At 43.6% G+C, this 16,841-nt stretch overlaps 1 protein-coding gene across 1 annotated transcript in view; it reads left to right on the top strand.

Annotated features, from left to right (window-relative positions):
* The window catches only part of GLP2R (glucagon like peptide 2 receptor), a 63,922-nt gene extending 49,665 nt beyond the window's left edge, over positions 1 to 14,257 (top strand). Inside the window, exons 11-13 of the mRNA XM_033089098.1 lie at positions 3,648 to 3,786; positions 10,585 to 10,626; positions 11,383 to 14,257. Coding sequence (XP_032944989.1) covers positions 3,648 to 3,786; positions 10,585 to 10,626; positions 11,383 to 11,718 — 517 coding nt within the window. The 3' untranslated portion in view covers positions 11,719 to 14,257. The remainder of the gene's footprint in view (positions 1 to 3,647; positions 3,787 to 10,584; positions 10,627 to 11,382) is intronic.
* The last annotated feature ends 2,584 nt before the right edge of the window (positions 14,258 to 16,841 follow it).

Raw genomic sequence — 16,841 nt, 5'->3', positions numbered from 1 at the left:
CATGTTATTTCATCCTTACAATGACACTGTCAGGTATTATTATCAATAACACTTTATTATTTCAATATTTTATATTATATTATTAAAATATAATCCTCATTTTTACATATAAAGATGTTAAATAGTTTGCCCAAGGTCACATTGCTAGCAATTGGCAGTGCTGGAATTTGAACCCAGGCCCCAGGCACTGTCCCTGCTGGGATTTGTGTTGAGACCCCAGGTACTCTGCTTCCTTTGACCCCAGCTCCTTCCCTCCCACTGTACTTTCTCATGTGGCCAGAACAGATGCTCAATAAATATTTGTTGAATAGCTAAACGACTGCAATAAACTCGGCCATTTAAATAAACAAATGATTATAAATGAAAAATACGTATAAACACAGTTCATAAGGGTAAACTGATATAGCTATTTATGGATATTAATCTGAACAGGGACACAAATAGTACTTTGTCCAAGGAGAAGGTAGAATGAGGTGAGGAGTTGCCAGGCCCTTCTGACATGCATACTAAGAGTTGGTAGTTACTAAAATGGCCCCAAACTTCATTAAAAAGGTGGTCCTTCTTTAAAACTCATCCCATGCTAAATGTGGACTCTTGGGTTGGATCCTGGAATGTGAAAAGAAAATTAGTGGAAGAACTGGTAAAATTTGAATAAAGTCTGGAGTATAATCACGTACAATATCAGTTTTTCAGTTTTGACGTATGTACCCTTGTTATGTAAGAGTTTAACATTACAGGAAATGGAGCAAAGGATGTCTGGGAACTCTGCAGTATCTGGGTCCTTTTGTACAGATCTAAAATTATTCTGAAATAAACAGTTGATTTCAAAAACATAATGCCAATTAATTCAGACTCAACTCTTATATTTAAGACAAATTTTGCAAGAGCTGGGCAGAAGCAGCACATTAATAACTTGACAAGATTTGATTTTTATTTCTTATTTGCAGGGAAAAAGGGTCACCCGAGAAAATAATTTTTAGGGACTTTGGGAACTTAATGATAAACACTACATGTAATAGGAATAGCTTAATCCTTTATATATTTATTAAAATGGTTTGGAATTAGTCAACTTACCATCACTCCTGGCCACGCTTTCCTTGCCTGTTTTGTTGCTATGTGCACTTGAAAGTAATATCTGCATTCCTTTTAAGATGTTCTGCAAGTCATATTTGTCAGTTACACAGACTAATCTTCCTTTTTCTCACGTTCAGTGAAATCTCACTGAATAGTAATAATAGTAACAGCTAGCAACATCTGCACAGCACCTTGCAGTTTGCAAAGAACATTCACATATTCTTGTTTGAGTTTTGCATAGTGAATCTGTTATGAAATGTCTCTTGACATTAATGCTTAAAAGTGTTAGAAAGTTTTAATCACTAGCCATTGACATGCTGTAGTCTTGAATAGAGCTTTGACTAAGGACAGGCTTTGGATGCACTAAGTTGAAAACTGTGTGTAACTGTCAAAATGGGGGGCTTGAGTTCTTTAGCCACTGATTCAGATTTACTTTTGTTAAATGATAGTTTTTTAACCATTATCTGGATGGATTTTGTATTCATTATATTCTAGCCTGTAATTTGTATAAATTTACCATCCGTTGTCATTAAAAAAGAGTTCGTAATACCAATAATAATAATAATAATAATAATAATAATAATAATAATAATAATAATGCCATAGCAAGGCCCCAAGAATAAGTTGATGGTAAGACACGGGTCACATGTAAGAATGTAAGTATGTTTCCTTAAAATCCAGATAACTCAGAGCAAGTGTCACAACCTCAAATACTTGCAAGGGCCCAGCAAGCTGGTTGGGAGTTGGAGAGCGCATGTTCCCTCTAGAGGGACATCCACCATCAGGCTGTAGCCGACTATTGCCAAGCAAGAATTTGGACCCAGTGTTGCCAGATCTCCCCATTTTTCTAAAGAAGCTGGAAATCTGGACATCTTTACTCAAAATTGCCTTCTCATTTAAAAATGGCTCCAATAACAAAAATCACTTCCTAGCATAAGCAGAAAATGTTTGCGGGTCAAATACAACTCAGGTCGCCACTTTGCAACCTCTGAGCTAGAGGGTTTCAAAACACGTCTGGAAATGAAAACAACAATACAAAAACCCTCTTAAAGTCTCTCCTTGGCCTCTCTTTGACAGTCAAGGCCATGGGACACACCGCAACCCACATACCCAGGTGGGGTCCCTCCTCCGTGGTAACTCCCGCTCAGCTCTTCCTGGCTTTGGGTTCTGTTAGGACACAAAGGTGAGGAGTTTTGTTTCCTTGATAACGTTGCAGTAGAATGGCTCTCACAGACATAGGATTCATAGTAAGTGTCGCTTTTCCTTGGATAGTGTTAAACCGTCCTGAAGACACTGTTGATGACCCTGCATGTTTCTACATCTCTAATTCCACGGCGTTTTGGAGAAACCTCTTAGTCTGTCCCTTTAAGAAAGTGACTTGGGCTAAAATAATCATTACAATTAAGCTCTTTTATCCCCAATGTGTATAAGACAGTAGCTTTGTTTGTGCCCTGAATATGAGTCATCGTTGCTAATGTAGGTATTAGGTTGGTGCAAAAGTAATTGCGTTTTTTGCAATTATTTTTAACCTTTTAAACCGCAGTTACTTTTGCACCAACCTAATAGTTTTACATTAAGAAGCAGCTCAATGGTAAAGAGCAGTTGTTCCCAAATATGGCTACTTATCAGAATCTCAGGAGGAATTCCTTAAAAATTCACTTTCCTGGGACCCAGGCTTCAGAGGTTTTAATTCAGAGGGTCATCACTGGGCCACAGGAGGATGTGTGTGTGTGTGTGTATGTATGTATGTGTGTATGAAAGTATGTATATAAAGCTCTGTAAGGAACTCTAATAGTCAAATAGTGAGCCATGTTTGGGAACCACCAGTATGTGATATGGGATGTTTGGGCCCCAGCTGTGCGCTTTTACGTGGGTGGTATAAATGAATGTCTGTCTTTTTTGTGTATAGTGTATACAACCGGGAGCTTCCACACAACATTTTTTATGAGGAGCATCAGTTTCTCATTTCTTGCAGCCCTCGCCATCACCAGGGTTGAGGGATAGCACAGGGGCTGATAGTGAAACCTTGCATGGAGTGTGCAGGGCCTGTGTGGAAGTCAGAAGCTTCACTTCCAGGCAGGAATTTGCCACTTAGTGGCTGTGTCACCCTGGGCAAGCTATTTTTTTCCCCTTCTCAGACTCAGTAAAGCACTGACATTGGAAGTCCTGAATAAAGAAAGACATAGAGGCACCTGCTAACCAGGTAATAGGACATATGTCAAACATGGTAAAGATGTAGTGTCCCAGGGTGACAGCCCTGTGCATGGAAATCTATCCATCAGGCAAAATGTTAAAATCTGGTGGGTATATCATAATCTATATGGGGAAATTCATTCATTCACTCACTCATTCATGTTTTCTGAGCCTCTGCCATGAGCCAGGTATTGGGATCCATCAGAGAACAAGATCACACTGACCCATAAGGCTTTCAATGTGTAGCCAAGGAAGCAAACTGGAAAATCAACTATTTATTAAGGTAGTAAGACCTACAATAAAGACATGCATGGAAGAGGAGGAAATGTTGCCTGTTCTCAAAGTGGCCCTCCTGACGGTTATTTGGTTGTCATTTTCAGATTGGCAAAATCTACGCTGGTTCTCATCCCTTTATTGGGTGTTCACGAGGTTCTCTTCTCTTTCATCACTGATGATCAAGTTCAAGGATTTTCAAAACTTATTCGACTCTTCATTCAGTTGACTCTGAGCTCCTTCCATGTAAGTAAGCATCTTAACCGTGATGCTTTGGCTTTTGAAGAAAATAAAATGCCTTTGATCCAAACAGGATCAAAATTGAGAAAGCCCACAGATGGAAATAGAATTTGTCGGCTTTATCAGTGAGGCTCTTTGTCATTAGAACACTATGTAGACAGAAGTGTTGCCTGTCTGACATAGTGACTCAGAAGGGAACAGTGGTCTGCTGGCTGGGCTATAATAGTTGGTGTGACTCATGATCATATTAACTGAATGGCAACATGAAGCCTTTTATTAAGTGTCTATTTTTGCTGGGTTCTCTGCAGAGCATTGTGCAAAATGAAGGTTATGTGTGCCTCAGGTGACATATTTAGAACGCAACGCAACTTGAGTAGGGACTAATGACCTAGGAGGCTCTTGAACCTTGACAGATGTGTGGGGGCTGAAACAAGAAACAGGAGGCCAGCTGTGGTTAATTCACCTAGGTATTCTGATTATCCATTGCTTGAATTGTTATTTATTATTCAGTAGCTCAAAATGACAATGATTTTTATTATTTCTCATCACTCTGGGGGGCAGAAATCCAGATAGGACATAGCAAGAATGGCTCAGCTCTGCTACATGTGATGCTTGCTGGGCTCTAACTTTCAAGATGACTTCTCCACCCATAAGTTTGGTGCCTAAGCTGGAAAGGCTCAAATGGCGGGGGCTGGCTGGAGTGGCTTTATTTGGGGCTTCATTTCTCACTGTCAACTACATTCCTCAGTTCCATAGAGTCCTAGGGCCTCTCACTCACTGCACGTTCTCTCCCTGTGGCCTCTTTAGCATGAACTTCTTACATGGCACTTCAGGGCTCCCAAGAGCACCAAAGCAGGAGCTTCCAGGTCTTCTAAATGCCCAGGCCTGGAACTCGCACAAGGATACTACTACCACTGCATTCTACTATTTAAAGTCACAGACCCAGCCTGGATTGAAGGGGAGGAGAGTGCAGGAGGACATGAAAACTGGGAGGCATGACTCATTAGCAAAGACCACTAATGCAAAAGACTACCACAAACAGTGTGGACGCAGCAAAGATTCCACAGAGTCATAATCTTGGAATTAATAACCTTAAAATGCTAGTATAGGAGCAGGATTTCCAGAATGAAAAGAGGAGCTTGGCAAAACCTCTCTGCAAAAAGCAACAATAAAATTTGACAAAATTGTCAATAACATCTATTTCAGAACCCTGGAAATCAACCAAAGGCCTGCAAAAGTGAGAAGAGTTTATTCACGAAAAATTACTGAACCTCAGTAAGAAAAGTGGGAGTTTATATTGTATGTTTTTCCCGAGACTGTTCTTGTCCTCCGACGCCTTTTCCATCAGTGAGGAAATTCTAGTGAAAACTAGCAGCTTCACTGCAGAAAGGGACTGACTTGATATAGATCAAAAAGCAGAAAAAGCCCAGACCCTGGGCATTGTCAGGTACAGTAGGGATCTCAGTGGCAAAGGAACAAGGAAGACAATGTCACAGCCAGAAGTTGTGATCCTAGTTGGGGCAGAGAGGCCCAATATCAGACTGAAGAGGCAGAATGAATATGGAAATAGGTCATTGAGATTATCAAGCCTGAGAAACAGAATAAATACAAAGAGTGAAGAAAAATAACAGAGATTCAGAGATTTGTGGAAGGCCATCAAGAAAATCAACATACACATATGACAGTCCCAGAAGGAGAAGGGAGATAGGAAGGGGTAAAAAAAAACATTTGGAGAAATAGTGGTTGCAGACTCCCCAAATTTGATGAAAAACATTAATTTACACATCCAGGAAGCTCAATGAGCTCCAAATAGGAAAAAACAGAGATTCACATCTAGAAACATTATAGTTAAACTGTTGGGAGTCAAGCACAAAGAGAAAAATCCTAAAAGCCACAAGAGAAAAATGACTCATTACATATGGGAACCGAGAACAAAATTAACATCTGATATGATCAGAAACAATGGAGGACAGAAAATGGTATGACACAATCAAAATTGGTATGACGTAATCAAACTGCTGAAAAAATTCAATCAAGGATTCTATAGTCAGCAAGATTATGTTTTAAGATTAAGGCGAAATAAAGACATACATAAACAAGGTCTAAGAAAATTCATTGCTAGCAAACTTCCTTAAGAGAAGTATCGAAGGAAACCCATCAGGATGGAAGACAATGACAGCAGTCGATAACTCAAATCCACACGAAGAAATAAAAAACACTAGAAAAAGTAAACATATCGGTAAATATGAAAGATATAAATGTATATATTTTCTCTTTCCTTCAACTGATTTTAAAGACATAAAATATCATAAACTGTATGATTATTATTATTATTATTATTATAAGCTGTATTATATAAAGATCTAATATATTATGACAATAATAGCATAAAAGAGCAAGGAAAAAATAGGCTTGCATTAAAGGAAAGTTTCCATATTTTACCAGAATTGTTATACTAATATGAGCTAGATTGTGGTAAGTTAAGATGCATGTTATAATCTCTGGAACAAACACTAAGAAAATAACTCAAAAAAATACAGTAAGAATACCAGCAGAGGAATTAAAATGGTACACTAGAAAATATCTGTTTACCCCCAAACACTTAGTCTCATTGAATCCTCATATTATCGCTCTGAGGGAGAAGTTATTACACCATTTTAAAGATGAAGGAACTGAGAGAAGAGAACTTGCATAACTAATAAGCGCCAGAGGTGAGATTTGTATGCAGAGGGTAAGCCCTTGCTTGTAACCACTATGCCATTGTGCCCCTCAGGTGCCCTGTGAAGGTCAGAACTGGGAGTCACCAAGTTCCCTATATCAGAATCTTAAAGCCACTGCCACCAGACAGGTTCAGGTGCTGCGATTCTGTGGACAGAGTAGGGACAGTGAGCCTGTCCACTGCACACTCACCAAAGGTCAAGGAGACAGAGCCTGAAGTGTGGTCTGGGCAGATGGACAATGGCTCTTTTTTGCTCTTGTTAGAGCTGAATTTTGTGTGGCTTTGAACTAAGACAGAGAACCAATCAGTAACTTTTTTTCATTATGAAACCATGTTAAATTTACATCAATCTTCTGGAGGATTTCAAAAGCTAAGGTTTAGTAATTTGGGTTTCCTATGTTATTTGGTCTTAATCTTTAAAAGATCATCCCGCATTAGAAAACAACAACAAAAAGCTGCAGCTGCTATGTCAGTAGTATTTGGTGGCCTTTTTTCCCTGAGGACTCAACCCATTATGGGAGCCCTTAATCAGCTGATGTCATACACCCAAAGTCAGCCAAGGACCAGACACTCATGCGGAGCTATTTGGGACAGATTTCTGAGAAGGAATTCTAGCCTATCATACTCCTCTGATGTTTTGGTCATCTATTCCCTTGTAACAAACTACCCCAAAACTTTATGGCTTAAAGCAGTAACCATGTCATGATATTTAATGGTTCTGTGAGCTGAGCTATCTGGACTCAGTGGGGCGGTCCTTTCAATACATGTAGTTTTTGGCTGGGGCTGCAAACATCTGAGGGCACGATTGGGCTGGACCATCCAAGATGGCTCATTGACATGGCTATTGACTGAGCTCAGCTGAGGCTATCAGTTAGAGAGCCTCAGTTCTCATCCATGTGGCTTCTCCATTTATTTTGAGCGTTTCCCAGCACAGCAGCTGGACTCTTGGAGCATCCCAAGTACAAATGTTCTAAGAGGGAGAAAATAGAAGCTTCCAACCTCCTTGAGGCGTAGGCTCAGAAGTCCCAGAATGTCACTTCTACCATATTGTATTGGTGGAAAGAGTCACAAGGTCATCCCAGATGGATCTAGCAACTTTCTTTTCTTGCTGCTTTGGGAGGGTCCTTCACTCTTCGCAGAGCTTATTGCTTAGTGATTTCCTCCAGCTCCCTGCAATCAAGGGATCTCTGGCGAGACTGCCAAGTGGTGCCGATATGTGTTCTGTAGGACTTCTCCCTTCACACTTGCTTTATCTAGAATGAGAGTGAACCAGACTCCAGGATATTCCTTAAACAGTGAACCAAGAACCTGAGGGAGTGAAAGAATATATTTGTGATGTGGAATCCTATTTTTCCTAACTCATTTATGAGAATTCTGGCATGCTCTAAGCCACCCTTCTAATATTATGTGCTCAGAGGCAAATAGTACTGGCCCTGCCAACTATACAAGGCACCTGTGAACCCCCAATGAGACTGCATGTGTGAAAATAATCAACTGGTACCACCATGCCCCTGTGAGGAGCTATAGCGTTGGCATAGCTAGTTGCCTGAGAGAAGGAAAATTCCATATTGGTGAGGAGAATCCAAGCATTTGATTTATGTTGTGATAGCCAGCCTGGAGACCTCTGGCTTCTATAAGGAAGAGTATAAAAGTCTTCCTCCAGGGCACCATTTTATAATTCCTTTCCAATGTCATCATTTTTCCCTGTACTGCACCTCCCTTACCAGCAATAGGGGTGAGGGAAATATTATTAAGAGAAACGGGAGCGTCAGCCTGCGCTGTGACCTTCACCCTTTAGTTGGACCGTGTTTTTTCCTTGTAAGTTCTGGCATTTTATGAGATTCTTCCCATAAACACTCGAGTACTTGAGTCCTGTTCACATATCCAGCTTCACTATATCAGATACACACCCCAAGTCCCACAGACGCTCACATCACAGGGAAAGCCATGGCATGCAGGTTATCACATGTGACTGTTTAACAAATCAGGAAGCGTAGGAGTCTGGAAAAACAGTGGAAACAAAGATTAACTGAAGCATATGTGGTTCCAGACCTCTGGCAGTTAAGCAGCAAATCCAGAAAACATTTCCAACATCAAGAGATGATCCCTTTATTGACAACTTCCCCAACACTGATACTTTGTAATTGAAAATGCCATATAAAGGTGGCCTATAGTTTTCATTGCAACCCTTGTATCCACAATTCTAAATAACTAGGACAAGAACAGAAAGAAACTGTCCTGTCATGTTTTAGAAGTCGTCTGACATTGTTTAAGGCAAGACTCTTTTAGTTGTAAGAGACAGAAACCCAACTCATTCATTCATTCACTCTTTCATTTATTCATTCAACAAATATTGTTGAGCTCCTATTATGTGCCAGGCATTTGTTGAAGGTGCTGGGGACATGGCAGTGGAAAGACTAAATAAAAATGCTAGTCTTGTTTGAGGGTGGGAGGAGAGGGATAGATAAGAACCAAGTTGACAAATAAATAATATAATTCTGGTGTTGTGAAAAATATAAATAGAGTACTATGATAGCGATTGGAATAGCCACCCAAAATTGAGTAGTTAGGAAAGACTTCTCTTTCATGTGATATTTGAACTAAGACTTGAATTTTGAGAAGCCAGTTAAGCAGAGATTTGAAGGAAGAATCGTTCAGAAAACAACAAGTGTGAAGGGACTAAAGGAAGAAATCAGCTGTTTCCAATATGGTTCCCAATGATCTTTATCTCCCAGTATTCAAGGCTGTGTGTAGTCCCCTCTCACACCGAATAAGGTTGACCTGTGTTACCATTAAAGAATTGTGAACATGAAGGTATGTCACTTTCGAGGGCCTTGCTCCCTTGGATACCCCCACTCTGGGGGAAGCCAGCGGCCATGTCATGAGGACACTCAAGCAACTCTAGGGAGGCCTCCTACCAACAACCGGCACCAACTTGCCAGCCATATGAGCCGTGACTGTGGAAGCAAGTCAAGCCTTCAGATGACTGAAGTTCCAACCAACATCTGGACAGCAACTTGAAAAATGACCCTAAGCCACAATACCCAGCTAAGCCACTGCCAATTTTGGCCCATAGAGAGTATGTGAGATGATAAATCTTTATTTCATTGGTCCCCTAGGTTATACAGCAACAGATAACTCATACATGAGGTTGAGATGCCGGAGGAAGCCAGGAATATGTAGAATCGTGGTACAAGATGAAGTCAGCGACGCAGACACCGAGCCCAGATCACCTGAGTGCCTCCTGTGGTTAAATTTTATTTTAATCTAAGTGTGATGACAAATGGCTGGTGTGAAATTATCTACCTTTTCAAAAGAAATATTTTGATAAGTGGTGTTTATTATCTCACATAAACAAAAATGTTAGGATCACGCACACTTAGCTGAATGCAGGTACTCAAACAATATCATCAGAATTCTGTCTCTCACCATCTCCAGCCTCAGCTTTTCTCTCTTTCAGCTTCATCCTCAGACAGGCTCTCTCCATTGAGCTGGGGAGGTGCCCAGAAGTATCTCCAGCCTTACTTTAACTATAAACCTGGCAAATACAAGAAAGAAAGTGTGACCTCTCTTCTTTCCTAGTGAAAAGAATTCAGATAGACCCTGCTTGGGCCACATAACCATTTGGATTGATTATTGGGGTGATGGCCATCCTAGATCATGGGGACCACTGCCAGCAGCCTAGAGAGTAGGAGAGGGTCAGTTTCCAAAAGGAAAGGATGCAAGTGAGGAAAAAATACATTAGCCAATGCCCCCTATGGACAAGTAGAAATAGGACAGTGGCCTTGCACAGTTTTTGTATAGCTGAATGAATGATATAGGGTCTTTGGAATTTAATCATCATTGACCTATGAGCACTTAAGCAAATACCTAGGCTGATAAGCATGGTGGGTGTCAAAATAAGAAGAGACCTCATGGAAATCCAAGGGAACCAGTATTGCTAACTCTAGTTAGTGCAAGCAGTGTGGTTGCCTGCCTTTCCTGGGAGCTACTAGGATCTGGGCAGGACTTTGGACTTTGCAAGTCACTCTCAGACACATTTTCTACTGAATCAAACTTCATGCCAACTCTTCCTTTCGTTGCAGGGACTACTTGTGGCCTTGCAGTATTGCTTTGCCAATGGAGAGGTACGTTTGCCATGCTGCCATTCTAGTTATCTGTGGGGCTGGGCTGGCATCCTACTGCCCCCAGAAGTTTCTGTGTATGTGACGGTGCTATGGGGGAGTGTGCAGTGACTGGCATGCATTGGGACAAATCTGGACTGTGAACTTCCAGAGCAGGAGGCAGCTTAGATGAATGGGAAAAGGAGTGGGGATGAGGGTAAGGAAGCTCAAAACCCAATCCTGGCCCCGCTGGAGACATGCTGAGAGTGTTAGCGTGATCGAACAAGCTTGAAGTTTGGAGTCCAAAAATTTGGATTCAAGCTGTGACTCACCCACTAAGGAGCTCTGAGTTAGTCAGGTCTCTATGACTCAGTTTCTTCATCTGTAAAATGGGAATAATAACCGTACCTACCTTCTACTGTTGCTCTGGGCACACTGAGCTCATGGTAAAGGCCTACGATGTGGAAACTATGATTATTTTTACTATTAATATTATAGCATAGCCCTAATCTGCTCTCTGCTCCTCTGGAAAGAGGCTTGAAATAGGCAGGGGCAGAGGCCAAAACAGTTTTCCTCTGACCTTAGAAGCTAGTGGAATGACCTCACAATGTCACTACCATTTCCTATACTCACATGTATTTGCTTCTCTTTGTTTATCGACCCAGTTAGAAAGTAAGTTTCCCAGGGGTGGCACAGAGTAGCCACTCAATAAATATTTGCTGAGTGGACCCATAACCAAATGAATCTGAGATAGTAACCTGCCCTCTTCTCACCTGGCAGGTGAAAGCCGAGCTGCGGAAGCACTGGGTCCGCTTCCTGCTAGCCCACCCCTTGGGCTGCAGAGCCTGGGTCCTTGAAAAGAACATCCGATTCCTGGGGAAATGTCCCAAGAAGCTTTCCAAAGGAAACAGCACCAGGACACTGCAGAAGCCGCGACCCTCACCTGGCAGTGGGCAGATCCTGCAGCTGTCCGTGCAGAGCCTTGGGGCGCTGGGTGCCCGGCCCCACCTGGGCCATACAGCCTGGCCCTGGGGCAGCAGCCTGTCCGAGAGCAGTGAGGGAGACCTCACCCTGGCCCACACCATGGAGGAGATTCTCGAGGAGAGTGAAATCTAGGCAAGACGCTCTCGCTCTGGCTCTGCTCCTTGGGGACTCCTGAGACAGGTGTGGGAGAAGGAGGCCAAGCCGGACGGATGTTGTAGGGTCAAGTCATTACTCTCCCCGTGCACCAGGCCCACTCTGACGTGAAGTCTATCTTGAGGTTCTTCATGCTGTGTATGAAAGAGGCTGTGTAAACACTCACCACTTCTGCCTGCCATTGTCATCCTAATAACCCCCACCGGTGTGTTTTCAAGAATGACCACCAGCCTCTAGGGCTGGCCCCAAATTCAAGTGAATGGAGCCCCAAGATACAGAAAGATGTCTGCTATGAAACAGAGGCCAGTATCTCTTCCTTTACCCTACACAGCATAAGGTTTCCACCTGAAGCTAGGCTTAGGGTATAAAAGGACCACCTGGGAAGGGTTTTAAATGCAGAATCCAACTCATGGCAGAGATTCTAAGAGATTTCGTCTGGGACGATGGCCAGTGCTAGGAGTTGTGTAACAAACATCCCAGGTAATTCTGATGCAAATGCAGGGTGTGCGGGAGCTAGAAGTCCCCCTGAGCTGGCCAATGGTGGGGTGAAGGTGGTGGTGTTCTGCAGTCAGCGATTCAGCTGTGACATGCCTGCCCTCCTCCGACAGTGGGGAACCCCACACTGCCCACCAGAACCCCACCTCTTTCCTTCTTCTCTCCTCTTCTTCTCTTGTCCAGTCTTTCCTCCCTCTTCCCATCTCAATTCTTCATCCATGGTCAGCAGAAGTTCTCTTTGATCTGTAACAATCGCATCCTTCCTCAGAGGTTTGGCCCCCGCTCCCAGGGCCCCTCTGAAAGTCACCATTGGTCCTTTCCTCTTCTTTCTGGCTCCACCTGCCTTTCTGAGCTTGGCTTCCTTAAGCCTTGCTCGCCCTCGCATCCTCTGCCATTTTTGGTTGGCCATTGACACATGGGTGGCTGCACCTCCTGCTCTGGGAGGTTTGTCCACTACCCTCCCTGCCCCTGGTCCCCGCTGATAAGAATTCCACTCCCCTGTGGAAATGCATGCTGAACGCTGGAAGGGCCCAGGTAAAGTGATAGGATGTGGCTATTCTGGACACGCTGACAGACATACTAAGATGGCCAGGCCTGTGGGACCCATTTTGCCGATGGGGAATCTGAGCTGTGCTCCAGGCCCTGAGTGGAGGGTGCTTCTGGAGGCTGAGGGGGGCCCAGGCAATCAGGGTCAGGCTCAGTGGCTAAATTATAAGGCAAGAGGCTGAAAGAAGATCAAGGGAGGAACATCCTACAGAAAGAGGGTGTTAATGTCCAGGAGTGTCGCTTGCATAGTGTGTAAAACGTATGTGTAGGTGGGTGGGGTATGTTGCCATAGAACAAAATACTGCCTTATATTGGGGGGATGACAGGATACTTCACAAATAGCTTTGCCAGATGTAGCAAATAAAAATACCTGATGCTCAATTCAATTTGAATTCCAGATAAACAAATAACCTTGTTGTATAAGTCTATCCCACGGGACCATACTTTATGTATAATTCAGTTTTAATTGCGCATCCTGGGTTTTACCTGGCAACCTTATTTTCAAGGATACTTTGCAGTAGGACTGGGTCTAGAAGCAAGTAAAGGTGCAAAATTTAAGAGAGTACTAAAACAACCCTCAGTTGTCAAGATCAGTAATATTTTAATGCAATGTTTTAAAAAATGACATCTGTAAACTACAGCCCATGGGCCATTTATACAAATAATATTTTATTTGGAACTGGGGCTGGGATGAGGGTGAGGGAAGTGAGGCCAGTTCACGCGAGTGCGTGGTCTGATCATGGCTTTATGTAACATTTTCATACTTTGCTCATTATGGACTTTTTAATATTAATTTTTATTTTTAAACTATTGCACTAAAATATTATTTATTTTGATTGTGGAGGTTTTTCCATGCCCCCTACCCCTTAAATTTCGCCTCTGAGGCAAGTGCCCTCCTTGCTCTCGCTCTAGGCCTGCCTCTGCTTTGCAAAAGGAGAGGCTGAAGCAAAGGAATTAGGCAAGTGCAGAATGAAGCAAAGGCTTATTTGTTGGTGTCCAGATTCTCCATAATTCAATCATTAAATCATACGTCCTTCTAATGTTGCCTTTCTGCAAATGTCCCTGATTTTTCTCATCAGCCTATCAGCTCCTAGAAAGCTGAGGCTACGTCATATTTCCAGCTTGTACCCAGCACAGCTGGTTCAGCGTAGGTGCACAGTACATAGGCATTGAATGAGACAAGACAGAAATGTCTCCGCAGCATTAGATGCTGTCATGGGACAGTTATCCAGGACCCTGTCATTAATAAAAGAAGGAAGCTTTTTTATTTTCACAGCGTTTGTAAATATGTACTTCTGCCCTCACTCCACAAAAAGAGTGGCACACACACACTGCTGGCTCTTGTCCTGCCAATGATTAAAATAACAAGTTTATTTAATTTGATTTGTATGTTGTTGATTTCACATTTGTTTCTCACTGGAGCTGAAGGTTTCTCATGCCCAGCAGAATTTGGTGCGTTGTTTCTGGCACTAAGGGACCTAGTGGTGAATCTGTAGGGGACACCTCCTGGGGATGCTAAGAAATATTTAAGGGACCCTTCACAAGATGCTGGGGTCCCATGAGAGCAGTTGGCAATAGGGGCTAGGGCAGTTTGGCTATTGTTCTTGATGAGATCTATTTCTGCTCTTGAGTTGACACGTACATGAGGAAGCAGAAATTCAGAGGTGAAGTGACTTCCCAAAGTCTCCCTAGTAGACATCTATTTTTTTAATTCACCCTTCTTATAGTAGTAGCACCTAAACTTTCCCATTGGAAACCACACATCTCCTACTCGCAGTCCATAAAGTTTGAGTTGTCCCAACTCCGTCCTCAGCCCCAAGGATGGACATGAAAATTTGTTTGGCCAATCAGAGTATGACACCCTCCTGGCACCAAATATTGGCTCAAGGATGGGCAAATAACCAATCAGAGCCAATTAGAGTCAGTCCTGGGACTTTGGCTAGGACTCACAACAGGAAGGTGTTTCTCTTTTCTGCCGAAATTAGAACCATGAAGTCAGTCAGCCTGGATCTGCTGGTGGCCATCTTGCCAGCGTGGGATAAAGCCTGCCTGAGAATGGAGCCAGCACAGCAGAAAGAAGACCCAGGAGATGGAGAAGAGCCCTGAGACACTGTTGGGGTCCATGGACTGAGCCAGACCTCAAACTAGTGCTACTCCTGGAATTTGCATGAGTCAATACATTTTTATTTGTGCAGTAACAGTTCATATTGGGTCTTCTAGCCCTTGCATCTGGAAGAGTCTTGGTGACATAGCTCATCACCGCCTCTACCTCTTTGTCTTCTCGTCAGTTAAGTTGGACTTTACACTGCTTCTGGGTTCTCTAAGCATCTGCCCCACAGAGTGCCCTAGAGCTGTATAGAGCCCCAGCCCAGGAAGCCTTGTCACCCCAAGCTAACCTAACATGTGCTCATTAGATTACCACTCTTGGGTTTTCCACTGCCCAGCAGAAGATCCAGTGGCCCCGGTATGTCTCTCATTGAAGCACGGACACGCAAGGTTATTATGCAGCATCTATCCTTTTTATCCAATGACATGGATGCTCTGACCTCAGAGTGAAGTGAAAAGCCCCCAACTTCACATCCTAACCAACCAGATTCACTCATGGAGGGTGGTGTGTGGGGTGGAGAAGGAGCCCTGGAGTGAGGCATTGAGCCCTTTGGTTCTATCCTGAGACCACCCTGGGCAGGACCCAGGGTCCTTCTTCTCCCCCCGAGTTGGCTCCTGGGTGGCCCACTATGTCTGATACCAGAGCGGTGCCTTGGGCAGGTGATTCTAATAACAACTCTCCTCCTCCCAGAACCACTGGACCAGATGCTGTATAGCCTCCTCTCCCTTCCAGCTCCAGCACTGTGGGATCCCAGAATTCTGTATCCTGTTACGTCCAGGTCAAAACTGTGAGGCAGCTTGGTACAAGCAAAGGGACTCTGGTTTAAGTACCAAATCCTACTCTCTCTTTGTGGTCTCAGTGTCCCCATCTATACTATGGGGATAATAGCACCTCCATCAATGAAATAATGCCGAGCATCTAGCAGGATGTCTGGCTTATAGGAAATGCTCCATATCTAAGTGTTAGAATTACTTTCAAGTTCACACAAAGAGCAGTGCTTTATGGTGGTGTTGATTGTGCCATCGATTTGGCTAAAGCTTGTGGGGGGATTACCCCCAACACCAGCAAGAGGAGACACCCTTGCTTCAAGGGATTGCACATAGGTTGGTCAAGTGTCCAGGACATCTAGATATTATTTTTGACCTTATCTTGGAACTTCAGGCTGGAGAATAAATGGGCCTTCACAACAATGACTCCGATGATTTTGAGAACCCACAGGTGGAATGATTTCTGAGGTGCTGCAGGCCCTGGAGCTCTGAGAAGGCAGTGTGGGCCAGTGGGCAGTCCTGGCCTGGCTCTGCTCATTAGCTGGCTGCCCCTAGGCCCGCTGCTTGCATCTCTGGACCTCCTTTTCCTGTCTCTAAAATGAGGGGCCTCCAGCACATTTGTCTTCGCCTCTCACAATATCAATACTGAACTTGTTGTTATCCCTTGAAACCAGCAACTCTCCGTTTCCCATCTCAGCAGCTGGCATCACTATTCACCCAGCACCTAAGCCACCTACCTGGCTGCCGTCCTTGTTTCTCCCTCCTCTGCCTACAACCAGAAAGGTAGATTCTGCCTCCCAAATATCTCCAGAGTGGTCCCATTCTATCCCCTGGCCCAGGCTGCCTGAGTGACTGTAAAAGTATCACTTCCAGCCGCCCTGCCCCCCGTTGTGCCCCTCTGATTTATTTCTACCCCGCCATAGGGTTCTCTAAACACAGATCCCTCTTACTCCAAACCCCACAATGGTATTCTCTACCCCCACGGTAACACCCAAGACTTCCCATGGACTGCATTCCCTGCTACCATTCAGGCTTAACTCACAATTGGCTCTCCTTCCTCCCTCTGCTCCCTGGCTACACTGGCCTTCTCACAGGAAACGCTCATTCCCACCTTAGGGTCTCTGCTGAGACAAAATGCTTCCCCGCCCTTCCCCCACCACAGTCCACTGGGTCTTAATTCAAGTGTC

This window comes from Rhinolophus ferrumequinum, chromosome 21 (genome assembly GCF_004115265.2).
Source record: "Rhinolophus ferrumequinum isolate MPI-CBG mRhiFer1 chromosome 21, mRhiFer1_v1.p, whole genome shotgun sequence".
NCBI lineage: Eukaryota > Metazoa > Chordata > Mammalia > Chiroptera > Rhinolophidae > Rhinolophus > Rhinolophus ferrumequinum.
This window is presented reverse-complemented; position numbering and strand designations above follow the sequence as displayed.